The sequence below is a fragment of the Peromyscus maniculatus genome, chromosome 1 (genome assembly GCF_049852395.1).
Source record: "Peromyscus maniculatus bairdii isolate BWxNUB_F1_BW_parent chromosome 1, HU_Pman_BW_mat_3.1, whole genome shotgun sequence".
In the NCBI taxonomy this organism is placed as follows: Eukaryota; Metazoa; Chordata; class Mammalia; order Rodentia; family Cricetidae; genus Peromyscus; species Peromyscus maniculatus.
The window spans coordinates 14780753-14808253 of record NC_134852.1 but is presented as its reverse complement, the minus strand read 5'-3'; the positions used below and the strand labels follow the sequence as shown (position 1 = coordinate 14808253).

The window sequence follows — 27501 nt, the reverse complement described above, 5'->3', positions numbered from 1 at the left end:
GCGCGAGCTTCTGGGACGTGTAGTCCGGTGGGTGGTGCCCTCGAGCAAGGGGACTTGGGTTTGAAAGTCTTCCCGCGGCATTCCACTCCGGGTGACCGCGGGCTGCGGTGCCTGGAGGAGAGTGCGGCTGGAGAACCGAGCGCGGGGATGAGAGGCAAGGACACGGGAGAGGACTGAGAGGCCAGGGTGTCTGCATGAGGCCTGGGACCCCCACCTTGTCCCAGCTCCGTCGAGGACAGTGGTCTGGGTAGGGGGTGTGCGAGGGAAAAGTGTGGCATAGCTCTCAGAAACTTTTGTTACTTTATGGAATTTCGTGTAACTTCAATTTGGAGAGTCTGGACCCTACAATGTATCTGTTTTCCCCTCCAACAACCTTAAAGTCCATGGGCGGCTTAGTTTGCCTCGCCTGTGTGGTTGTAGCTGGTGCTAACTGGGGTATTTGAACTCTGTAGACTCACATTCTCTCCTTGTGAGGGTGTGTGTGTGAGCTTGTGTTAGACTTTCTAACCGTGTTTGCTTTTGTGTACGTGTGAGCTGCCGGTTGTGAGTTGTGCCCAACCGCCCAACTGTGCCAGTGTGGCTGAGTGTGAGTGTACAAGCTTGGATTTGTACATGGGGTGACGTGTCTGTAGTTGAGCCTGACTCCATGTCTCATTCTGTGGGTCTACTACTGTGTCACATGGTGAGTGTGAAATTTTTATTACATTTATTTATTTGTGCGTTTGCATGTGTGTGTGTGTGTGTGTGTGTGTGTGTGTGTGTGTGTGTGTGTAGGTATTTGGACAACTTTCAGGAGTCGATCATCTCCTACCCCGTGAGTCCCCGCGACGGAACTCAGGTTGTAAGGCTTGGCAGCAACCGCCTTTATAGCTGAGCCACCTAGCTGATTCCAGATTGTGAGTTCATACTGTGCCTCTCAGAGGGTGTTTGTGTGGATTTCAGGTCTCTTTGTATCTGGTATGGCGGGAATGTGTTGGTGTGGTTGACGCAGTTGGGGCTCAACTCAGCTGTGGGAATTTGAGTGGTCTGGGTTTGTGTATAGTTAGTGAGTTGCATTTCACCGATTTGTATGCAACGGATTCTGTACTCTTGGGTGTGTTTTATGTGTATTTGAGTGTGTCTGCTTATATGTAGGTAAGGGTGATATTTTGTACATACAGGAGCCGGTTTGTGTGATCAAGAAGATTGGTCACCAGCACATTGATACGCTACCTGGATATCTATTAGCTAAACCTGTGGGTACCCAAGGGAAAGTTGCACCAGGCAAATCATTTTGCCCCTACCCAGTGGCCTGTGGCATGAAACCCTGGATAATTTCAACCCAAGCCCAGAAGACGCCTCCGCAGTCCCAGTTCAGGCAGAATATACTGTTCTAGGACTGAGGCGCTCATGGAGACAGATGACTTCAGAGTGGCTACAGGGCAGTGGCATGGGACCAGGCAGAGGTGTCTTTCCTACTTACTAGAATGTGCCTGCTGGTGTCGGGGCCCGGGGCCGACTAGGGGGTCTGGTGAAGGGTGGGCAGGGATCCAGATTGGGAACTGAGGGGTTTCTGAACCACAGAGCCACCAAGTGCCTGGATGTCTCTAGACACCAGGAGAAGAGGAGAGAAGACAGGAAATGAAGGAAACTAGAGTTTGCTCAGAGGAGGGGGTTGTGGTGGGCTCTTCAGGACACACAGCCAGGCATTGCAAAGAGGGATCTGGGAGCCCCTGCGGCATATTATTCTAATGAGCCAGGAGGAAATGGGAGGAGTCTTCCCAGACTTTAAACCGCTCGGTGGGGAACCAGAAGAACCAGTTAGTCGCTTGCTTTGATGGGTCTTAGAGGGATATTTTAGAGAGAGACCCTTTAGGGAGTTAGACTATGTCCGGAACCGTGGGGAGTTCAGGGAGTATTTGGGGCTCCACACAGGACACGTATGAAGATTCCTGGATGAGAAGGGTGCTTAGGAGAAAGTTTTGAACATCTGCAGCAAGTAAGTATGCATTAGTGCTCAGTTGTGGGTGAGGGCAGGATGCATCACTGGATGGGACTTGGTACATTGGAACCCAAATGAGGCTGAAGTCGGCCTTAGAGTCAACCAGAGAGCAGTCTTCCATCAGGAGGGTGACTGGGAATTTTAGAATGTACTTCTGTCGATGACATGTCCACACCTGAATACGCTCGGAGGGGATCTCAGCGTTTGTAGATAGAGGCCAGGCTGAGTGGGCAGATTCCTCAATTTTCTTGGCATATAACTGTGTGTCTGTGTGCTAGGGTGGCCTCGGTTTTTCTCTGAAAGATGTGTTCCTGGCACCTCAAGTGTGGCTGGATTTTTCCCAAGTCTGAAGGTGTATCAGCGTGTATGTGTGAGAATCTACCACGGGTCTCAGTGTCTTAAAAAAAAAAAAAAGCCTGCAAAGTTGAGGGTGTGTTCAACAATTCCATTACTATTGTTGTTGTTGTTGCTATTATTTTTGTTGGTGGTCGTATTTCTCTTTGATAATTTCACATGCGTGTATAGTGCATTTGCTAACAACCCTTACTCCCTGCCCTTTTTACATCTCTCCCAGCTCCCCCGACCCCTCCACCCCATAACAGGTTCCTTTCTCACCTTTATGCCTTTTTGTTTTGTGATCCACTGACTTTAACCAGGGCCGGCTGTGTGGCTGCAGGTTTGGAACGATCCGCGGGAGCCTGGTGGGCTCACCATTTGGTATACAACTGAGGGCAGTGACTCTTTCTTCCCCAGAATCCATTAGGTGCCATAGTTCAGTGGGGAACCTCTCTCTAATTCGCGATGGCTGCTGGTCACCCCAGTCTGTAACCTCAGTCTTGTGTGGTGGCTACGAATTCTTGAAAGTACAACATTGTAAAAATAACGAAGTGTGTCTTTGTGAGTAGCAAAGTTCGGGCCAGTCTGTAAAGGGGGTCACCACATGTTGGAGGGCATTTTATGTCTGCTGAACCTGCCAAGATCCAGTCTCTGCTGCCTAACCACCATTCCTGGGTACTGAGCCCTGATGCTTCTTCGGGGCAGAAGCATAAAACTCGGTGATCCACGGATCCTTTTTTTTTTTCAACAGCAGTTTGCTTCTTCCAGGAGGTCGCACTCACAGGGAAGGAGGGGAGGGGGGAGGGGGGAGAGCATGGCCACGTGTGGCCTAGCTGAAGACCTCGACGATAGGGACACGGTGCGGGGGTGGGGTGGGGTAGGGTGTGGGGGGGAGTAGGGGGGATGGGGTGGGGTAGGGTGAGGTGGGGAGGGATGGGGGTGGGGTGGGAAGCTGAGGTCAGAGTGGAGAAAGAAACCCCCCAGGACCCTGACGCTCGAGAAGCACTAAAATTCAAACCAGTGCACAAAAAGCGTATCCTCCATCTTGGGCATTGTTCAATTACTTGAAACACTGGGCCTTCATATTTTTAAAAACCTTTTTTTTTTTTTTAAACTTTTTAAGTAGGTATATGTGTGTGTCACGGGGAGCTCTGTCTGTGCATGCGTGAGCACAAGTGCTCACGGATGTCAGATCCCCCCTAGAACTGGCTGTTGTGGGCAGTTGCCAGCCACCCTCTGTGCTTGCTGGGAGCCGGACTCCAGGACCTCTGCAAGAGCGACTGGTGCCCTTAACCACGGAGCCATCTTCCCAGTCCTTGAATCCCCATGTTTAATAATTTAAGAAATATTTTTATTTATTTATTTATGTGTTGGTTGGTGTGCGTGTGTGCGCACATTCTGTAGCCCTCAAGTGTCATCCTCACTTTTCATCTTCTTTCTGAGGCCGGCCGTCTCTAGCTCGCCACTGTGCTGTGTGTAGCCTAGGCTGGCGGGCCTGTGAGCTTCTTGGGCGTTGCCCGACTGTGTCTTATTTCGCTGGGGAAACAGACTAGGACAGCCGTGCCAGCCCTTTTACCTCCCTTGTGGGAATCTGAACTCCAGTTATCAGGCTTGCATACGTGGCAAGCGCTTTGACCCACCTCGCTGTCTCCCTGACCCTCTCCACCCATTTTTGTTCTCGTTTTGTTTGTTCGTTTGTTTTGTCTTTGGGTGGAAAATATAAAAAGGTCAAACAACCAGCCTAGTGTTCAAATTAAATACAGGACAGTTAAAATACAGGACACCATTTACATTTGATTGCAAATAATTTTTAAAATAATTTTCAAGTATTATATGGGGTATATCTATAATTTTTAAGCTAGTTATTAAATACATTTTTAAAAAAATAGTTCCTTGGGGCTGGGACGTGACAGCGTCCATAAAATCCCTGACGTGCAAGTCTGAGGAACCCGGGTTCTACCCACACAAAACATCAGGCATGTAATCCCAGCACTGGAAAAGAGGAGCTAGGAGGCACCCAGGGAGTCCTTGGCCAGCACATCCAGCTCAGTAAGTGGATTCTAGATTGCAGTGTGAGGCCGTTGTTCCAAAAACAAGATGGATGGCTCCTGAGGAATGACGCGATGTAGATAGACCTCTGGCTTCTACATGTACACGCATACACACGCACCCCCCCCCACATATGAACATACACACACACATACACAACACACACAATACACATACACACAACACACACATATTCTTTTCCATAGGCATGCCCCAAGTACTATTTGGGATGTTTCTATAATTGAAAATTGTTCTTTGCTTATCTGAAAGTTAGTTTTACTGTATTCCATGAGTTTTTATTTACCAAATCTGCCGACCTGGTTCCCTAAGGTCTCACAGCTAAGAGTGGTCAACCGGGAATCACCCTCCCTTCATCCCCAGAAAAACTGACTCCATTACACACCTCTCCACTGTGTCCTCGGGCTTGTAGTAATACCTAGAGAGACCGGGAACTTGAGCACAGCGGAGTTTGATTGACATCCTTACTACAGAGCAGGCTTCTCCTGGTGCCTTGTGTTGAGGGGTACCGGGAACCAGCCATCTCCACAGGTATCCTGTAAAGGAGTTGTATAACACCCTCATTTCAGAGTCCGTGGAACCTGAGGAGAAGAGTCATTTACTCAAGGTCCAGGTGAGGAGTATAAGTATTTTTGTTTCTTTACTATTATCACATACAACGCTGGGATGTAACTCAGTTGGGAGAGCGCTTTAGCCTAGCATGCAGGGAGCCCTGGGTTTTATCCTTAGGACTGAAGAAAGTAGGCAAGGTGACGCATGTCCGTGTTCCCAGCTCGTGGGAGGCGAAGGCAAGAGAATCAGAAATCCAAGGTCAGCCTTGGCTATATATCTAGTTCAAAGCCAAGCTGGGATACCTGAGATTTTTGTCTTAAAGAAAAAGAAAAGTAGGAGGGGGTGGTCTGTGGATAGCATGGGGAGTGAGTAGAAAATTTCTTAATAAAGGGGAAAAAATTGGCACCCCCCCAAAAAAAAGAAAGAAAGAAAGAAAAAGAAAAGTAGTGGGGGCGCGGGGTGAGGGGAGCCATCAGAGAGTTAGTTACTAGGGAAATAGCCAAGCAGGTTAATCACATAAAAGCCAGGTAGGGTGGGGTGGCCTACGTGTAATCCCAGTGCGTGGGAAGAGGAGACAACCCCCAGAGAAAGCTGGCCAGCCTGACTAACTGAAAACGGAGGGTTTAGTGAAAGTCCCTGCCTCAGCATATAAGATGGGGAAGAATCAAGGATGATGCCTGATGTCTTGTGAAACCTTGGGGCTCCACGGCACATAGACACAATGTGCACACGCACTCCCTCCATGTGCACCTCCCGACCACACGAGAGCATTCATGCACACACACATACACACACACACACACACACACACACACACACACACACGTGCTTGTGCGCAAAAAGAAATACCTAAGAGGGGTTACCCCATAAAGATGTGAGCATTTAACTCACAAGTTTGGGGTCTAAAAGCACACACACACACACACACACACACACACGCTTGTGTGCAAAAAGAAATACCTAAGAGGGGTTACCCCATAAAGATGTGAGCATTTAACTCACAAGTTTGGGGTCTAAAAGCACACACACACACACACACACACACACACACACACGTAGTCAGGCACTCAGCCAAAAAAAAAAAAAAAGAAAGAAAGAAAGAATTATAGAGGATTGCATGATGGGGCTCCACCCAAAGCTAATCATTCCCGGTGGAGGCCCCATCTCTAAACACTGTGGTCAGATTAAGTTTCTACTCTGTGAATACCGTTAACCCAACACATTGGGTTTAAAGCTCCTGCGTGAGTCCAGGGAGGGCTGGGGACAGAGCTGGGATTTGGACCTGGGCGTTTAAATTTATCACTTTAGAACGGGATGAAAACAACGTGGGCATCTGGATGCTTACTAAGAGCTGTCTTTACTGAGTACTGGCTGTATTCCAGGCACTAGAAGTAGATATGATTTACAGTTGAGAGTTTCCCTCATCGCTTTTACGTCCATAGTGATCAATCTCAGAAGCGATCCAAGAGAGAATCCCCAAGGAGTTACGGTATTTCTTTGAGAATGCAATGTGCCGAGGTAAATTATGGGCATATTCAAGGCTGAGGCAAAGGGAAAAGATTTATTAGGAGAAAATGGAGAGACTGGGGACTGAGAGATGGCTCAGCAGTTAAGAGTGTGCTTTCTTCTCTTGTGGGGGATCTTTCCCTGTACCCACAAATAGGAGTATCACAAATGCCTGTAACTCCAGCACCCTCGGTGGGCACTGCGTGCACATGAATACACACACACAAATAAATAAATAGTAAATAAATAGAAAGTAAGAAAGAAAGAAAGAAAGAAAGAAAGAAAGAAAGAAAGAAAGAAAGAAAGAGAAATTGATGAATGCTGCTTAGATACAAAGCTCATTGGTTTTGAGACCTGAAGGATCAATTGGCACCAGCTCATTGGTAGAGAAGCCATCATAGAAAAGTGTCCTGCCAGAGCATGTCAAAATGCTGAAGGTAGAATTTGTTACACAAATATGTGCACTCATGCAAAGTGTGTAGGTCCTGGGTGTGTGTGTAAGAAGGAATTTCTCATGAAGGTCCAGAAAAATCATCTAGAAAGTGCTTGTCTCAGCCAGCAGTCATAAATTCTTGCTGTAATTTTTTAAAATGTGCTCGCTCTTTGTGTATATGTACATGTGCCTCCTGCTTGTGTGAATGTGTGACACACCCATGCAGTGCCTGTGGTGACCAGAAGAGGTCATCAGATCTCTGGCGCTGGAGTTACTGGCGGTTGTGAGCCCTTCTGTGGGCTGTGGGAACTGAATCCAGTTCTTCTGGATGAGCAGTAATTACATTTAACTGCTAAGCCATCTCTCCAGCCTTGAGTTCTCTCTTTTTATATAACTTCCTGGCTCTCACGTTGGCTACGTGGGATGAAAGATTTTGTGTAGGTAGCAGCAAATTTCACAGTTTTCCTGCCCTTTCTTTTCTGTAGGCTGGGCAGGCTTTGAACTTGGGATCCTCTTCAGCCTCCCGACCAGCTAAGATTAGAGGCGTGAGCCGATCCGCCAGGCTTCTTCGACCTTTCTCTGGCTCTTTTTCTTTTTCGCCTTTATTTGCTCATTTGTTTGTTTTGTGTGTGTGTGTGTATGTGTGTGTGTGTGTGTGTGTGTGTGAATAGGTCGGAGTACACCTTGCAGGAATCAATTCTCTTCCATCATGTGGGCTCACCAGTATCGAGTTTATGTCCCCAGGCTTGATGGCAGGAATTTTTACCTCATCCATCCACTTCCACCTTCTCTTCAAAAGGACCCTCCTAGGGCCATCAGGATGGCGTGGTGGGTAGGGCATTTGCTACCTAGCCTGGCGACCCCAGGACCTTCACATGTGGGAAGAAAACACTGATGCCACACAAATGATCTGGCACTCCTCAAAAAAAAAAGTTAAAAAATACTTTAAAAAGAAGTAGGGCCCCTGGCTACCCTTGCCAAGCATGGCACACACCAGACGCTCTCCACTGATCACCTCTTTGACCTTCTAGGGGAGAGGCCTCGTTGACATTGCTTTCCTATTAGGGACATGGAGCCTGAAGACATTCCGTCCCCCACCTGAGGCCGCCGAGCTACAGAGTTAAGGATTTAAACCCAGACCGTCCGGCTTCCCTAACCCTCACCTAGTAGTCCTACCTGTATTTCATACCATGCGGTACTTCATTCTCTCGTCATGAAGAGGAAGAAGGACACAGAGGTGAAGAGTAAAACCTCAGGTACTAAAGGTAAGAGACCCGTGAATGCTTTCAGAAAATGCAGGTTCGTATAGGATGGACCTTCTAGGCCTGACCACGGATGGCGAGGGTTTAGACACGAGACCCTCCCTTGCCCCCAGCATCTGCTCTCAGAATTCTCTCCGGGTAGTATGTCGGTTATTTGTCTATTGCTGCGATAAAACACCATGGCCAGGGCAACTAAGAGATTTAGGTGAATGAGTGCTCCCTGGGTAATTCTTCAGCGTTCTCTCTGTGTTGGTAGGACACTTTCAGAGTCAAATGTTGGGATCGAGCAGTACAACCTTTCTTAAAATTTTGAATTACAGTTTTTTTGTTTATCCACCCCCCACCCCACCCTGTGGATGTATGATGGTAGTCAGAGGCTGACTTTCTGAATTAGTTCAGTCTTTTTACCGTGGGGGTCCCAGGGATCAAACTCGGGTCCTCGGGCTTAGGAGCCGGTGCCTGTTACCCACTAAGCCATCTTGTTGGCCTGGCACAATGATGTCTAATGTGCAGAAGACGTTACAACTAAAAGTAATATTACTTCTCGTTCCTCAGCAACCTAGATCTTCCCCTGGAGGGAGTGCTTTCTGGCTTCTTATGCTGCCCAGAAAGTGCCACATTCATAACCAACTCTTTGTGTATCCATTACAGGTGTGAACTATCCATTTGTGTATCCCATTGCATGTGTGAACTATCCATTTGTGTATTTACCCATTGCATGTGTGAACTCTCCATTTGTGTATCCATTCCACGTGTATCCACATGTGTGGAAAAGTATGCATAGATGCTTTTAGTATCTATAGTATCTATAGTATCTATGCATAGTTTTTCACACATGTGGTCGCCTCTACTATGGGTACCACGCAGGGGTTTGGTTCACTTTTGCTAGAATTGCTCTGAAGACTCACATACCCGCCCAGAATGTAGGGTAGTGCACAGTACACATCAGCGTTTGTCAATTGCATCCCCATTGAGGGTTTATTGTGAATGGGTTTTCCTACTCTTAGAAGCCAGAGTGGCCTCATGAATCCTTCCTCCTCCACCAGCCACACCTTCACCGAATCCTGATCGGACACCAAACCAGCCCCCTGAAAAGAAGCGAAAGATTCCAACCACCTTGCTGCCAACCTGGTACAAGGTAAGCTGTGGGTTTCTCCCTTTGACCGGAAGTTAGCTTGGTCTGGAAAAGGCAAGGACATTCCCACCTTCCTGCTCAGCTCAGGGGTCTGCCCTGGTTGTACATACATCGTACCTGCAAAGGACCACCTCATGGAGGAAGGTTTTTCTAAGAGGTGCGCCCCTCTTTCCTAATTTCTGCTCCTGATAGGATGACACCAACGTCGTAATTTTCTTCCTTCTCTTTCCTTAAGATTTATTTTTAATCCTGTGTATGTGTGTATATATGTGCATATGAGTGCAGTGCCCTGGAAGCCAGAAGAAGGCATCAGACCCCCTAGAGCTTGAGTCACAGGTGGTTGTGAGCTGCTAGGCACGAGTGTTGGGAACTGAACTCTGGTCCTCAGCAAGAGCAGTTGAGCACTCTTAACCACCTGGTTATCTCTCGGGCCCTTGCTTCATTTTCTCTATAGCAGGTATCGCCACCTGGCAATACATTCTATTTTTAACTTGTTCATCACCCCTCTGCTCTTTCCCATCTGTGAGGGCAGGGGCCTTGTCTTCTGTGGACTGGCTGACACATTCCCCTATGCCCAGGAACAGATGTGATGAGTGGTGGAGACAGAAAGGTCTTGATGGTGGGGCGGGGGGTACACTTTCAAGGGCAACGCTAATGCAGATTGTCCTTTGGGGGTGAGAAGTGTATTAGTTCTGTAGATAGATAGCAGCATGGCAGGTCCCCTGAGAAGAGTTCAGACCCAAGAGTAAGGGCGGGGGGCTTCTTATAGGTCTCAGAGGAAAAAGGAAGTTTTACAGCTTGAGCCCACATCCAGGTAGCAGGGGGAGAGGAGGGAATTCTGCAACAGGAATGTGGGGGTACTAGAACGTCAGGGAAGAGGGGCCCATCTCCTTAATTTGTGCCCGTTACACTCGTGGCTCTCTGGTGTCTCTTAGTCTGGCAGCCTGAGGTCTGTGAACCTCCTTGGGGAAGTGAGAATGATGCCCACCATTCTCCTGGAATCGGGGTACCTTGGGAGTTGGTTAGAGGCTGGCAGACAGGCTCTCCCTCAGGAGGGGGCTTGCTCTTTCCTTTACAGAAGAAAGAGGCCTCTGCAAGCGGACCTGGCCTGAGCAGCCCTCTGGTCTGGGTTTTTAACAAACACTTTATATGTCTGGGCTGAATGGGTGATGGACAACGCATGAGTGCATGAATGAAGGGGGAATTAGCGAATGGTTCTTCTGAGGCAGTCAGCCTTGGCATAGTCCACCTGGAGTCCACATCTCCTTCTTATGCTGGCGCTTCTGATTTTTCTTTGGGGATGCCTTGTCTTCCAACCACTTCAGACGAAGCTGATATTTTCTTTAAATTCTTTTAAGTTAATGACCTTCATTATGTTGTCCAAGCATTTAATTTAACATCCTTTTCTTTGGCAGTTTCACACATGTATACTCTATCATGGCTCTATCCATACACACACACCCACTGTCATCTCTTGCCCCCCCCCCAACCCTCCTATGTCCCATCTAGCACCCCCCTCCTATTTTCATATCTTTTTTTTTTTTTTCTGCCCAGGAGTGGAATTAAGGTTGGTAGCATTAGCACGGGTGTGGGGTTGTCTACTGGAGTATGGGAAATTTAGCAGGGGTTATACCACTGAAGAAAATGACACTCCCCTGGCAAACACTGACCCCTCCCCCTGTAATTATGGGATGTTGATGGGCCTACTCTTGTGCAGGTATCCACAGCTGCTGTGCGTTCATGAGTACAACGGCCATGCCATAACCAGAAGACAGCATTTCCCAGCATTCCTCTTCATCTTCCAGTTCTTACCTTCTTTCCACCTCTTCTTCTACAGTGTTCCCGGGGCCTTGGATGGGGTGATGTAGGGAGAGGTTGGTCTGAACCTCACCCCACTTCCAGGCTTGCTCGGGCGATAGTGATTGCTTCACGGCTGGGCATGTGACTCCGTCCTGACCAGTGAGAACTGGTCTGGAGACTTGCTTTGACCTCAGGGTTGCTTAAACTCCTGGGACAGAATCCTGGAGGGGCACTGTGGCAAATGAGAGTTCCAGAGGAGAGATGGGGAGAGATGGGCAGCCATCAGCAAGTCTGAAGTACCCGGAGGCTCACATGGGCTTCTGCTCAGCAACTGGAGGACTGGACCGTCTTTCCTATTAGCAGCAACAACACACACACACATATACATACACAATGCATTTACAGAGATACGCACACATGTACACACATACATATATACATACATACATATACACACCCACATATATATACACACCATACATATACACATACACACTACATACATATACATACACAGAGACATACCCACTATACACATACATATACACATATACCACATACACAGAGACATACCCACTGTACACATATATATACACATATACCACATACACAGAGACATACCCACTGTACACGTACATATACACATACACCATATACACAGAGACATACCCACTGTACACGTACATATACACATACACCACGTACACAGAGATTACATACATATACACATATACATACACAGAGACATACACATACACCACATACACAGAGACATACCCACTGTATACATACATATACACATACACCACATACACAGAGATTACATACATATACACATACACATACACATACACATACACACTATACACATACACAGATACACTATACACATACCCAAATACACATATACCCACATACTACACATACATATACGAATATACATACTACACATACACGCATACATACACATATACAGACTACACTCATACATATACATACACATACACATTGGACACATACATCAACACATACACATACATAACCACTGTGTATACATACACATATACTACACACATGGACATACCTACATATATATACACCACATATACATATCCACTGTACACATACACCACACAGACATACTACACAGATACACATATGCACACATACACCACACAGACATACTACACAGACACGCACACATACACCACATACACGTACACAGAAATCATAATGTAAAGGTCATGGGGAGGGTGTAAGGACGGCACAAAGGTCACCCGATGTCTGGAACTTGCTGACATTTCTCCTATTGCCCCTCGCCATCTGCATACTTGCCTTCAAAGCCATCGAGCGTAGAGTACACGCATTGTAGCACGCGCCTCTCCATACCTCCATCCGTGTTTCCTAAGAATGACGATTGTTTTCGGTACTGGAGACTGACCGGTGCTGCCGGTGACTCTTCCCATCTCACAGACGTGGAAACAGAGGCACGGGAAGCCACTCACCCAAGGACCCCCAGCTCTCTTATGGCGCTGTCCCTGACTCCACACGCCCCACGCCTGTAGCCTTAGAATGCTCACTCTCACACAGCGTTAACCTCTCTTTCCTCCTGTGTTCTTTCCTCTTGAAGCTCTTTCCCTTCGGTCTTCACCTTCTGCGTGACCTCCGCTCTGCTCCGCTCCGCTCTGCCTCCCGCCTCCTGGAGCTTCACCTGTCATCTGCTCTTTCAAGCGTGTGGAGAGGACTCCTGGGCATGTTCTCCTAGCACCCACCATGCCACACTGGGATGCCCTGAGGCCGTGTCCAGATCCCTCCTCCCTGCCCTGCCCTGTGTGCTCTAGAAGGACATACATTTAGCTGTGGCCATGTGAGGTGGTTGACTAGACCGGCGCCGCTGTCCTTATGGGATAGCCTGTGTGTGAGCACTTGGGGCTGGCCAAACCCGGGGTCTTTGATCCTCTTCTTCCTTAGGAAGTTGAGGAGGGTTCACCCCAGTTCGCCCTACAATCTGAACCAAAAAAAAATTGGGATGTAGGAAAGGAAGTTCCTTTTCTTTGGTCCTTCTGAGAGCAAATACGGGACCAGCGAGATGGGGCCAGCGAGATGGGGCCAGCGGGGAAGGGTGCTTACGGTACCCAGTCTTTCCCAACGAGCCATCTCTCTAGCCCCCGATTATGAAACATTTCAAAAGCTTCTGCTTCTGTCACAGGTTTCCAATATCCCATCTGCCAGACCTGGTTTCAGAATGGGAAGGCCGTGCCTGGTCACACACCCCTAGTTCCATTTCTATTGCTGTGATAAAAACACCACGACAAAAAGCAGATGAAGGGGAGGCTTTATTTGGCCTGTAGTTCCAGGTCACCATCCATTGTTGTGGGGAAGTCGAGGCAGGGACAAGCATCCTGTCCACAGTCAGGAGCAGAGAAAGGACCGCACCTACGCTGCCTGCTTGCTTAGCACCCAGATGGATTTCTCTGCTCTTCCACTGTCCAGAGCCAAGACTATAAAATGGTGCACCCACATTCAGGGTGGGTCCTCCCCACCTCAATGAACTCAATGAAGACAACCCTTCCCCCTCTAGACCAACTTGATCTGGACAGTTCCTGGCTGACACTCTCTTCCCGGGTGATTCTATGTTGTGTCAAGTTAATAACTGAAACCAGTGAGCACGCTGAGGGCCACAGAGATGGCCAGCAGTTAAGACCACTTGCTGCTCTTGCAGAGGATCTGAGTTTGGTTCCCGGCACCTATATTAGACAGCTCGCAATGACCTGTGACTCCAGTTCTGGGGGATTGGACATCCTCTTCTGGCCTTCACAGGCACCTGCACACATGTGACATAAACCATGTAGACACACACACACACACACACACACGTACACACACACACACACACACACACGTACACACACACACACACACGTACACATTAACACACACACACGTGTACACACACACAGACACATTAATACACACATACACACGCGCGTGCGCACACACACGTACACATTAACACACATACACGCGCGCGCTCGCACACACGTACACACACACATTAACACATACATACACGCGCGTGTGCACACACGCGCACACACACGCGCACGCATACACGTACACATTAACACACACATACACACGCGAGCACGCACACACACACATGGTATGGACTTAGTGCGAAGTGAGGAGGTACCAGGCCCATCTTCGCAGTCTGCAACGGTGTAGAATGTTGAATACGTTGAATACAGCTCAAACGCCCACCTCTTTGCATCTCCTCTCCTGGGCCAAGGGAAAGACGAGGCCTCGTATGAGCGGTAGTGGGACTTTGGTGTTATAGGAACCAGTGATCTTCAAAGATGTAGCTGTGTACTTCAGCCAGAAAGAGTGGCAGCTACTGGAGCCTGCTCAGAAGGACCTGTACAGGGATGTGATGCTGGAGAACTACGAGAACCTGATCTCTGTGGGTAAGGATCATCTTGCGGTTTGTTCTGGGTTCAGGAGAGCCTGTGGGTCTCAATTCTGAGAGGCTGTGGTTCCTACGGGTGAACTCCGCCGTCGGACTAAATTCAGATATTGCAAATTGGATGCTCTTGGCACCATCTGAAGATGGGTGATTTTCAACAATCCTCCACTTCAGAGGTTCAGTGTGTAACTCATCTGCAGAGAGAGAGGAAAAAGACCAGGTGGAATGTGTTGGGAGTCAATACCGCTCCTCTCACCCCCGACTCTTCACCAGTCTTAAGATGATTGGTCTGGCTTAAGTCACAGGAGCACAGTTAAGCCAATCCTGATGGCCAGTGGGTCCAAGCATGGGCGGATTGGCTAATATGGAAGTGCGCTCAGTTTCCTGGATTAACAGAAATTTGAGCTGCTGTGATGGGGAGATGGGGCAGGACAAGTCGAAGGAGGCGATTGCCTCCATGTTCCCACTGGCTGTTCTTTGCGTAAAATCTCTTAGCTCTCCCCTTTCTGTGCAGACATTTGTCTAGAAAGGAATTCCTGAGAGGCGTGCAACAGTTGTTTTGTTTTGTTTTGTTCTGTTTTGTTTCGTTTTGTTTTCTTCTCCTGTGGAACAGAGTATTACATTTTCAAACCACGGTTGATCACCAGGTTGGAACATGGTGTTGACCTTTTTGCTGAAGAGAACAGTGTTCCCAGAGAACGCCAGCAGCAGCGCGAGGCAGGAGGCAGCAGAAGCGACACCTCTGCAGGTGAGTCAAAAATACACAGAGACGGTTTTCATGAAGGCAGTATCTTAGCATACACAAGTGGGGTGAGGGGGAGACGCTGTCTTGCTATATAGCCTAGCCTGGACTTGTTCTTAGAATCCCCCTGCCTCAGCTCGGAAGTGCTGGCGTCGTAGGTACACTGTGTCACACTCAGCTATTATATGCAGTGAAGAAGAATTCCAAGTGACAGTAAGTAGTGTTGGTTGAAAAGAACGATCTTGGGATGGTGAGATGGCTCGGGGGTAGGGTAAAGATGCTTGTCCCCAAGGCTGATGGCCTGGGTGCAATCCCCCAGCTCCACGTTGTGAAAGGAAGAAACTATCAACAAGTTGTCCTTTGACCTCCACAGGCATGTGGTGGCATCCACACGCCCACATCCACACTCAAAGACAACAGTCCTGGTGCACACCTTTAATCCCAGCACCCGGGAGGCAGAGGCAGGCAGATGACCTCTATGAGTTGGGGGCCAGCCGGGTCTACATTGTGAGTTGGAGGATAGCCAGGGCTACATAGTGAGATCCTGTCTTAAAACGAAACGAACTGCCAATACTCTTCTTAGTCTAGCTTCTTTTCCCTTATCCTGGTCTTTTCATTTGTTTTTAAATTTTGCATACGCAGGTACAGGCTTCAGGATGACATTTTCTCACATACTTGTTCTTGTCCATTGTCCGACCCTCTCCCCATCTCCCCATGTTCCCCCCAGTAGCTCCCTTTCTGCATTTACAGGCATGTTTTCTATCACCCTCCTTTTCTCTCTCCCATCCTCTTCCTTATAGTTTTTTCCCTCTCTGTGGTCCCCTTTCTAGTTGCATGACCTACACTCACCCCCTCCTAAATATGTGTACACACAAACAGGAAGACTGAAATATAGGCTCTCCATATGGAAGAAAATCTGCAAGTTTTGTCTTCCTGAGTCTGCCTTATTTCTCTTAACATAATAGTTTCCAGTCTTTTGAAATTCATTATCCAACCTGCTTGATACTAAACAGTGCATATTGTAGTGCATATTGTAGCCGTACTTCAGTTGTCCAAGAGCAGACAAAGCTAATTCGCCATGTTAGAAACCAGGGCTGGGGCCATGGGACGGCTCAGCAGGTAAGAGCACTTGCCACAAAGCCTGACAACCTGTGTTGGATAGATCCCAGAACCCATGCAGGGAAAGGAAAGAACCAGTTACTGCAAGGTGGCCTCTGACTTCCACGTGCAAACTGTGGCACACCCCGTACCTCCACCGTCACATGAATTCCAAGAATGTGAAGACAAAGACTAGAAAGAAAATGAGAAAGGGTGGGACGGAAGCTTACCTGCTTCTGGTCGTAATCTTGGTGCTACAGGCATGACTGTACCCAGTCTGTGAACACCAAACAAACAAATATTTTATATTTTATACTTTTATACGTATGTTATATTCTAATTATTAGTAAACCTATTTCATTAAAACAAAACCAGACATGAAACAGATGTTTCTGTTCTAAATCTCCTTCATGGAGCTGGAGAGATGGCTCAGTGATTAAAAGTGTTTACTGTTCTTGCAAGGACCAGAATTCAGTTCCCAGAACCTGTGTCAAGCAACTCACAACTGCCTGTAACTCTAGGTCCAGGGCATTTGATGCCCTCTTGTGGCCTACACAAGCACCTGCACTCGCATGTATATACTCACATATAGACACACACACACACACACACACACACACACACACACACTTCTCTCTCTCTCTCTCTCTGTTTTTATTTAAACTTTTAAATCTCCTTCAGGAAGGAAGACAGTAAATAACTCAAAGACAGAAATCCCAAAGCCAGACACTTCTAAGACAACATCACGGGAGAAGCTGAAGAAAGCAGATCGAGGGGGTGGTTCCAAGAGTTTGAGGGCAGAAAAGCCTTCCAAACGTGATGACAGGCCATCTCAGAACAAGGAGAAGCCATTTCAGAACAAGGAGAAGCCATCTCAGATTAAGGAGAAGCCATCTCAGAACAAGGAGAAGCCATCTCAGAACAAGGAGAAGCCATCTCAGAACCGGGAGAAGCCATCTCAGAACCGGGGGAAGCCATCTCAGAACCGGGAGAAGCCATCTCAGAACAAGGAGAAGCCATCTCCGAACAAGGAGAAGCCGTCTCAGAACAAGGAGAAATGTGGTTCATTTTTGACAAGAGAAGCAGGCAAAGCAGTCACTCCTGGGAATAAAGCGCGTGAATCTGTGACCCCTGGAACATCTTCGAGTCAAACATCAGCAACTACAACACCAAGGAGCGCCCCTCAAGAAAAGTCAACTTTGGGGAAAGCCTCTCATGGAAAAACACAGACGGCCAGCAACTTCACACAGCCCAAGCTTAAGCCTGCGCGACAAGGTAAGAACCACTTTAAATGTAAGGAATGTGGGAAAACCTTCAACCAGACGCTCCACCTCGTGGAGCACGAGAGGATTCACACCGGCGAGAAACCCCACAAGTGTGACACCTGCGGTAAGTCTTTCAGGCACCTCTCGTACTTCCTCACACACTATCGAATTCACACGGGGGTGAGACCTTACAAGTGTAAGGAGTGTGGCAAGGCCTTCAACAGCAGCTCCACGCTCAACAATCACCGCAGGATCCACTCGGGAGAGAAACCCTTCAAATGTGACGAGTGTGGGAAAACCTTCAAGCAGAGCACCAAGCTCACTCGTCACCAACGGATCCACACGGGGGAGAAACCCTACAAGTGTGGCGAGTGTGACAAGTGCTTTGGCCGCAGCTCATCCCTGAGGGAGCACAAGAGGATCCACACAGGAGAGAAGCCGTACCGCTGTCAGGTGTGTGGGAAAAGCTTCCGGGTCAACTCGCACCTTTCGGAGCATCAGCGGCTCCATCTGAAGGTGAAGCCCTACAGGTGTGATAAGTGTGGCAGGCACTTCCGAAACAGCACTTACTTATCAGAACATAAGCAGTCCCATGTGCCCGGGGCCCGAGTGGACTGCCTAGAATGCGGGAAAGTCTTCGCTTGCAAGGTAGCCCTTATCAAGCACCAGAAAAGACATGACGCGGACTCCAGATATCGGTGCAAGGGATGTGGAAAGAGTTTTAGGTGTAAGTCAAGCATCCAACGGCATGAGAGGCTTCATGCTGGGGAGAAGCCTTTTGTGTGCACCAAGTGTGACAAAGCTTTCACTGATAAAACCACATTGAATAATCACTTGAAAATCCACTCTGGAGACAGGCCAGATCCATGTGCCCATTGTGGGAGAACCTTTAAAAAACTGGCTACCCTGCTGCTTCACCAGAAAAAGCATGTTAAAAATAAACCCACCGACAATGTATAAAAGACCTTTAGCCAGAGCTCCCCTCTCTGGGTCTTTGGAACAGAATCGAAATGAGAGAAACTATGTACGTGAACAGTTTCTTCATTTCTTAGTAGTTGTTTTCTTGTAAGCCAGTAGTTGAACGCAAAAGACTGATTTTAACCCTTCCCCTCCTTGGAGCATTTGTGCAATATAAAGAGACTCTGTTGTTGTTATTATTATTCCAACAGACAGGTGCCACTATAAACTGGCACCTATGGACAGAGGCAAAGGACGCTATCAAATATCCTACAATGTACCAAACAGACTGCCTTGCCTTCCAGTAACTAAGAATGACTTGGCCTCTCTCAAGCAAAAGCCATATGGGCATTTGAATTTGAGAAGGAGTCCAGGTAGAGTGTTTTCTGCCAGCCACTACAGTAACCACTAACTAGGTATGGCTGTTCAAATGTCAAGGGATCAACATGAAATAAACATTTAAATGCAATCTCTTGGTTGCAGCATCAACATTTCAAGTCCCCAGTGGGCTGGTAGCTTCTCTGGCCCCTGATGTCATGGTCAGCTAACATTGTCAACACCACAGAAGATTCTATTCAGAACTGGTTTAGATCCCAGTGATCAATAATTATCTCATGGGATGACTCTGAGAAACTAGCTTCGTGATATTGAATTTGTGCCTTTTACAGCGGAATGTAGCATTTTGTACGTTTTGTGAATGTGTTGGAGCCTGTGACGTTTGGAGCACTTTCAGATCTCCAGTGGGTCAGTGCCCCACCCACAGGACTCCTACCTCTGTGTGTTCAGTGGGTTACTGATAACATCACTGATAACTGTGAGCATTTGTGGATCACTATCTACCTATCAAGTATGGTGCTGAACTCTATGTGAATTAGCAGACCTAATTCTCATCAGAGTCCTCTGAGATAAGAACTGTTGTGTACCTAATTTTCTGTTGAGAAAACCAAGGCTTTCCTAAAAGAGTGTTTATCTCTCCTCTCTTCTCTCCAACCCCTCTTTTTTTTAAGTTACAGGACGCCTACCTCCATTGTGCCTCCGGCAGAAGGATCGGTAGGTTGCTAACAGTATTACTGATACATTTGAGTGTTTATTAATGTCTTTCTACCTATCAAGTATGGTGCTGAAATCTTTTCATGAACTATATCAGTTAATCAATCCTATCAGTCATAGGAGATAAGAAGTGTTATGTATATTATGTACCTTATTTTCTTTTTTATCTTTGTTTTTGTTTTTGTTTTTGTTTTTGAGGCAGAGTCTCACTGTATAGCCTAGACTGGTCTCAAACTTGTGACAGTTGTCTTGCCTCGGTCTTTCCAGGGCTGGGATGGCAAGTGTGAGCCACCGAACCTGGCTGAGCTGCTTTGTAAAGATGTGTTGTTTCCAATTTTGCACTTAAAGCAAGACTGCATTGCTAATTTTATATTGCACTCTTTCAAATAGATAAGATTTATTAGAGATTTGCATAAAATATGCCTTTAAAATGTGTGTGTGTGTGTGTGTGTGTGTGTGTGTGTGTGTGTGTGTGCTTACATTTCTGTGTAAACAGCTCCTGACAGCAGAAAGCAGGAGCTGGGACAGAGGTCAGTAAACATGAAGTGTACAGATGTAGGTGGATCTAGCCACAGTCATGTGGAAGGTTTGGTACATGCCACACGGACTCATTTATGAATTTTCTGTCCAATGGTTGCTTGGAGGCATATAAAGATGACATCGAGTATTGGAACAGAGACCCAACATCTCATGAAGCTGAAAATATTTTCTCTGCGATCTTTGATGGAGAAAGCATTGGCTGGCCACCTCTGAATGGCGGATGAGCTGGAATAGATTAAGACTCCTACCTCCAATGTGCCTAGGGCAGAATGCTTAATAACATCACTGATAACTGTGAGCATCTGTTGATCATATTCTACTTGTCAAGTGTGGTGCTGAACTCTATGTGAATTAGCAGACCTAATTCTCATCAGAGTCCTCTGAGATAAGAACTGTTGTGTACCTAATTTTCTGTTGAGAAAACCAAGGCTTTTCCTTAAGAGTGTCTATCTCTCCTCTCTTCTCTCCAACCCCTCTTTTTTTTTAAGTTACAGGACGCCTACCTCCATTGTGCCTCCGGCAGAAGGATCGGTAGGTTGCTAACAGTATTACTGATACATTTGAGTGTTTATTAATGTCTTTCTACCTATCAAGTATGGTGCTGAAATCTTTTCATGAACTATATCAGTTAATCAATCCTATCAGTCATAGGAGATAAGAAGTGTTATGTATATTATGTACCTTATTTTCTTTTTTATCCTTTTTTTTTTTTTTTTTTTTTTTGAGGCAGAGTCTCACTGTATAGCCTAGACTGGTCTCAAACTTGTGACAGTTGTCTTTCCAGAGCTGGGATGGCAGGTGTGAGCCACCAAACCTGGCTGAGCTGCTTTGTAAAGATGTGTTGTTTCCAATTTTGCACTTAAAGCATGATTGCGTTGCTAATTTTATATTGCACTCTTTCAAATAGATAAGATTTATTAGAGATTTGCATAAAATATGCCTTAAATTTTTGTATATTGTGTGTGTGTGTGTGCGTGTGTGTGTGCGTGTGCGTGCGTGCATGAGAGCACACACTTGCATTTCTGTATAGATAGCTCCTGATAGCAGAAAGCAGGGGCTGAGACAGAGATCAGTAAATCCAGGAGTGTACAGACCTTGGTGGATCCAGCCCCAGCCTGCTGGAAAAGGAGTTTTAGTATACACCATGTAGACTCATTTATGAATTGCCTATCCAATGGTTGCTTTGAGGCTTACAAGGACAGCATCAATTTATTAGACCAGAGACCCAGCATCTCACGAGGCTGAAAAGACTCTATGGCCAATGGAAAGTTGGCTAGCCACCTGTGAATGGCTGGTGAACTGGAGTGAATTAGGGAGGAAGTGATTCAGAAGAAGCAAAGGCCGACTATGTGGCAGCCTCGCTGGAACTCTGGTGCCTCATCCTTCAGTGTTGAAAATATACAGTATTGCAATCCAATACAGACCACCTCCGTGTGTTCGTCTGCATGGCCATGTGTCCCTGCATATTAGAAGACATGTTTTAGGAGCCGTGGAGATTGGTTCAGTGGTGAAAGCCCTTGCCACGAAAATGTGAAGACCCAAGTTCAGGTCCCCAGAATCCATGTAAATGCCAGAATGGGGGTGACAGCCCTCCTGTAATTCCAGACTCAGAAGGTGGAGACGGAATCTCCAGAGCAAGCTAGCTAGAGAGACTAGCCACATGGGAGAGCTCTGGGTTTGATTGTGAGAGTCTGCTTCAACGAACAAGGTGGAAGAGTGATAGAGGACGGTTCCTGACATCAACCTTGGACCTCCACACATGTGCATGAAAACGGAAAAAGCAAAAACTAAGTTGAGATGACAAGTTCCACGAATAGCAGCTACCAGCATTAAATGTAGGTCCTAACCTGCTGTCACTTAAAAGTGCCAGTGACAACACTCTCAACGGATCTTGTTCAGGTCAAAGAACCGTGTCGCCCACAGTTTGCAAAGCTCTGGCAGGTAACAGGGCAGCAAGTAATGTGACCATCCTCTGCTGCCTCCTTTACCAGACCCTCAGCAATGCCGGAAGGACTTGTCCGAAGACAGATAGATGGTGGCTGGTCCCAGGACACCCACCGAGCCTGTGATCTTTAGTGTGCTCCAGATGCCACCGATGGAGTGGGGAGTAAGGGTCTAGTGATGATCCCAGGCTCTGTGGACTGTCTTTTTATCTTATTCGGAACACTGTCTTTCCACACTTTGCTCTAAGAGGGTAAGAGTGGGCAGATATCTTATGGTGAGAGTAAGGAAGCCACAGATGAAGAAATCCCAGGACTCTGGTTGGAACTATCTCTGGGGATGTGGCTGCCTCACTCTTGAGAGGATCACACAGTGGGACTAAGATGTGTTTTGTGGGGGAAGTGACTACATGTGGCCAAGTATTTGTACAGAGATTGTTTTCTGACTGTGAGACATTTGCATGTGTATGGGATCGGCTATGTGAGGGAGCTTCCCCTAGTAAGAGAAAAGGGGGACTTTATATTTCCTGTGATCCCTTTGGTTGCAAACAAGAAGCCAACAGGCACGGAAAACGGCAACTGGGACAGCTCCTCGCATGAAGGGTTTGTGATGCTGTGAACCTTGATTGGAATCAAGAACTTGATACAGCCGAGACATCTCTTACCTCTGGGTATTTCCTTGCATGGCACTTCTCTCAATAGACTGAAGCATTCTCCAGCAATGGCTTCCAGTGTGGGATGCTTTTCAAGCTTAGAGGAAGAGAGTTTCTCTCACCCAGAGGAAGATCCCAGCGAGGCTGCTGCAGTTTTTGCGAAGCGGTCTAAGGACGGATTGGTCCTTTCTTATCCTTGGGCAAATGCAATAAGAACTTAGCACTTCTGTAAATATGTTTGAAGATGTTCTCTACAGGGGGATGCCAGAGAAACAGGACCCATTTCTCTGCAATAGCATGGACAGTGACAGAGCAGTCAGAGGACAGCCTGATTGAAGCATGGTCAGCAATAACAATGACTCAAACATGCTCTATCCTGCTCTGTCTCAAAGCATGTTGATTTGTGTTTTGTTTTGTTTTGTTTTTGTTTTTCATGATAAAAGTAGTATATTCATAGACTGGCAAGAAGACCAAGCCAGTAAAGGTGCTGATTACTAAGCCTGACAATGTGAGTTCAATCCCAGGGTCCCACACGATGGACTGAGAGAACAGACTCTGGTAGGCTGTCCTCCCAACTCCACAAGGGTACCCTGGGGTAGAACCCAAGCACATGCATATACACACAATAAATAAATGTAATAAAAATGTATTCTTTGATTTGTAATGCATCTATGGATATTGTTCAAAGTATAGTCAGAAGGTATATATGAAGGTTTATTCTGACATTTATATCAACAAAAATGTATACACAGCAAATATTCAACAATGAAATGTATGTTGTACATAGTTTTCTTTCTTTCTTTCTTTCTCTCCCTCTCTTTTTTCCTTTCTTTTATGAGACAGAGTGTCTCTGTAGTCCTGGCTGTCCTGGAATTTAAACCAGGTTGGCCTTGAACTCACAGAGATCAAGCAATCTCTGTCTCCTAAGTGGCCGGGATTAGTGCATGATTTCCATACCCATTTGTATATATATATGTATTATAATGCATGTACAAGAAAATAAAAGTAGACTATTAGTCTTATTTTTGTGTTTGTTTTCTTGGACTATAAGCAATCTTTTAAATAATAGTTTTCATTTATGCTTTGAAAATTTCATACATGTGTACAGTGTATTTTGATCATACCTACTCTGTCTTCCAAATCCCCCTGACCTCCCCCACTTCATGCACACACAATACATCTCTCTCCCGACTAAATATCCTTATTTAGTTTTAACGCCAGTGAGTCCAATTAGTGTTGCCCGTGTGCTCCTGGGTGTGGGGCCATTTACTGGGGCACAGACAGTCTTCTAGTGGCCATACTTCTAAAGAACAGTGACTCTACCTCCTCCAGTAGCCACCAACTGCCAGTAGCTCCCATGCCTAATAATTGAACTGGTTTTCCCTTCTGCGGGTCATGTATATATATAATGACCACAGCTGCTGAGAGTTCTAACGGGCATACCATGTCCACAGGATAGCATTTCTCAGCACCCCTCCTCATGTTCTGGTGCTTACATTCTTTCCACTCCCAGTCTCCCACACTCTTCCCTTAGCCTACAGGGGTCAGGTTGACACAGATGACCCATCCATGGCTGAGCGCCCACAGTGAGCAGTTATGAATCAACCACCCCCCCACCACAAAAAGGAGCGTCTGACCTAGGGGAGAGCTGTACAGGATCTGATGCAGGAGACCACATGAGTGGGCCAGCAGCCTGGCGTAAGCTTCTTAGGCTCAGGCATGTTTTCCTCCCTTAAGCTGTGGAAGTAGGGTGGGAAGGGCCATTCCGTGGGCTTCTCTGAGGCCCCTTTCACCCACTTGAGCTTTTCCATCGTGACCCTGGGATGTTTACTGAGCCTGGCCCAGCTACCAGCAGCACAGAGTTACTTAGAGCAAGTCACTTGCCTCGGCAAGGCCTTGGTTAGGGGTGTTCAGCTGGAATCTCCACTCCTGATGGATCCAGCCACTCCTCCCTCTCCAAACCCCGCCCTGTCAGAAAAACCACCAAAAGTCCACTCCTCCCCCAAAGCCCCTAGCTGCTCAAGACCCCACCTAAAAAGCATACCATACTTGGGTACAAACCCAGCCTGTGGCAGTCACATGGCCATCCCTCGACGACAGGGTATTTAAACCCTATCCGCCCTTCCCCCACCTCCATCTCCGTGGACCGGAGGGTCACCCGGAGTGCTTTGCCCAAATAAATCTGGCCTTTGACTTTTTAAGTCGGCTTGATCTGGCTTACTGCGTCGGCGGAGAAACCTATTAGCGGGCTACAGAAAACTCTCAGGGGGCACAGTGCAAAGCTTTGGCCTGTGTTCAGGGGTGGGGCGGTAATGGAGGCGGGTAACAGAGGAGCCACGCGGTGGAGCTGTCAGAGCCGGCTGAAACCAGCAATGCCTGGTAGATGCCAGTAAGGCTGGACTAAAGCCCAGGAAGACCAACTCGGACAACAGCATCCACAGGATAGCCGATCAGTCCTAGGGGTGTCTCTGGGTTGTGCGGGGGAGGGGTGGTCATGTCACGTGGACATTCTAACAAAACAGATTAGTAGGAACCCCGGAAGTCGGGGCTTAACACTGTGAGAGAGGCTTTCCCCCAGCAGGGCCAATGTCATATTTCCTTTTCCTGTTACTGTGATACACTACTTCCGGCAAAAGCCTCTTTTGGGAGGGCGGGTTCATTTGGCTCACAACTGCAGATTACAGTCTTATCATTTCGGGAAGTCTAAGTGCGGGAGCCTCCAACAGCAGCCAGTCACATCCACCCACAGTCAAGAGCAGGGAGAAATGAATTAATGCACGCCAGTGCTCAGCTCGCTTTCTCTTTTTCATTCAGTCCAGAGGCCGGCTTATAAAACCACGGTGCCCATAGTCAGGGTGGGTCTTCTTCCCACCTCCGTTAAATCAGCTTAGAATCCTCTGGGACTGGAAAGACGGCTCAGCAGTGAAGAGTGCTTGATGCTCTTGCAGAAGATCAAAATTAGGTCCCCAACACCACCACATCAGGCAGCTCACAACATCCTGTGACTCCAGCTCCAGAAGATTCAACACCCGCCCTCTTCTAGGCTGTACAGGCATGAGAAGACACACACACACACACACACACACACACACACACACACACGCGCGCGCGCGCGCGCGCACGCGCACACACACATTAAAAACAAAACAAAACAGCCCTCACGGGCTTGACCTCAGGCTGACCTAGTCTAGAGAATTCCTCATTAAGACTCCATATCCAGCAGAGTTTGGGAAATCAGAGCCAGAGGGGTCAAGAACACAGCAGGAAAACTCACAGCATCAACTAACCTGGGTGTTAGTCTCCTGTACATGTGCAGCGTCTTACATCATCAGCGGGTGCTGGCGACTACGTGGTCATACAATCCCCGCCTTAAAAAGCCAGATGCAGACCCCCCCCCCCCACGCTCTCTCTCTTTCCTCTCTGCTCTCTGCTCCACTCCCTCCTCCATCTCTCTCACCAGGCCTGGTCCCCTTCCCCACACCCATTTTCCCCTCCTAATTAAGCTCTAAAAACTAACATCGGGTTCTGCCGTGGCCCAAGACTTTTCTGTCAGTAACCAGCATCACCAACCAGCGACATTTTACTATCACTGGGCTCACAGAGATTGAACTGACAACCAGGGAGGCTGCACGGGACTGACCTAGGCCCTCTGAACATATGTTACAGTTGTGTGGCTTGGCCTTCTTGTGGGACTCCTAGCAGTGGAAACAGGGGCTGTCCTTGATTCTCTCACTGGCTTTTGGGACTCTACTCCCCACATTGGGTCACCTTGCTCAGCCTTAATACATGGGGAGGTGCTTAGTCTTACTGCAACTTGATATGCCATGTTTTGTTGATGGTCATGGGAGACCTGCCCTTTCCTGAACAGAAACAGAGGAGGAGTGGATTAGGAGGTGGGAACAGAGGTGGAGTGGAGGTGAGACTTGGAGGAGAGGAGGGAAGGGAAACTGCCAAAGGGATGTAAAATAAACAACAAACAAACGAATGAATGAATGAATGAATGAATTTTTTAAAAAAAGACTCCCTTCCAGGGGGAAAATTTCACAGGGTTCCACCTCCTAGACAAAAACCTACAGGCAAGGGCTGGAGAGATGGCTCCGTGGTTTAGATCATGTACTGCTCTTCCACAGGGCCCCAAATCATTTCCCAGCACTCACCTCAGGCATTTCCACCTGTAGCTCCAATTCCAGCTTTATCACCCTGCCTGTGGCCCCTGAAGGAACATACATAACTCGCCTCCCCCACAGACACATACACAATGCACAATTAAAAACAAAACAAAACAAAAAAACCACAGGCAACTATAACTAGGGTTTTCCTGGCCCTGCCTGGCCCAGGTCAGGACAAAGCTCTCTCACCCGCCAGTCCCACAGCTGCTCAGACCCAACCGAGTAAACACAGAGACTCATACTACTTACAAACTGTATGGCCGTGGCAGGCTTCTTGCTATCTAGTTCTTTTATCTTAAGTTAACCCATTTCTATTAATCTATAAGTTGCCATGTGGCTCGTGGCTTACCAGTACCTTACATCTCGCTTTTCATGGTGGTGGCTGCAGCGTCTCTCTGACTCAGCCTTCCACTTCCCAGAATTCTTCTCTCTCCTTGTCCCGCCTATACTTCCTGCCTGGCTACTGGCCAATCAGTGTTTTATTTATTAACCAATCAGAGCAACACATTTAACATACAGAACATCCCACAGCAGGCAACTAATGGACAGCAG

The 27501-nt window shown here is 47.4% G+C and overlaps 1 protein-coding gene across 2 annotated transcripts; it reads left to right on the top strand.

Annotated features, from left to right (window-relative positions):
• Positions 1-61: 61 nt before the first annotated feature.
• On the top strand, positions 62-23802 carry LOC102912415 (uncharacterized). 2 transcript variants are annotated; one of them, XM_076570392.1, is made up of 6 exons: positions 62-154; positions 7941-8140; positions 9184-9275; positions 14410-14536; positions 15149-15283; positions 17057-23802. In XM_076570392.1, exons 2-6 carry the CDS (start codon positions 8089-8091, stop codon positions 18598-18600), a joined length of 1950 nt encoding a protein of 649 aa, XP_076426507.1. In that variant the 5' UTR covers positions 62-154; positions 7941-8088; the 3' UTR covers positions 18601-23802. The 2 variants fall into 2 exon arrangements, with proteins under 2 accessions (XP_076426507.1, XP_006993642.1); XM_006993580.4 differs by lacking the exon at positions 62-154 and adding an exon at positions 1527-1978.
• Positions 23803-27501: the final 3699 nt, after the last annotated feature.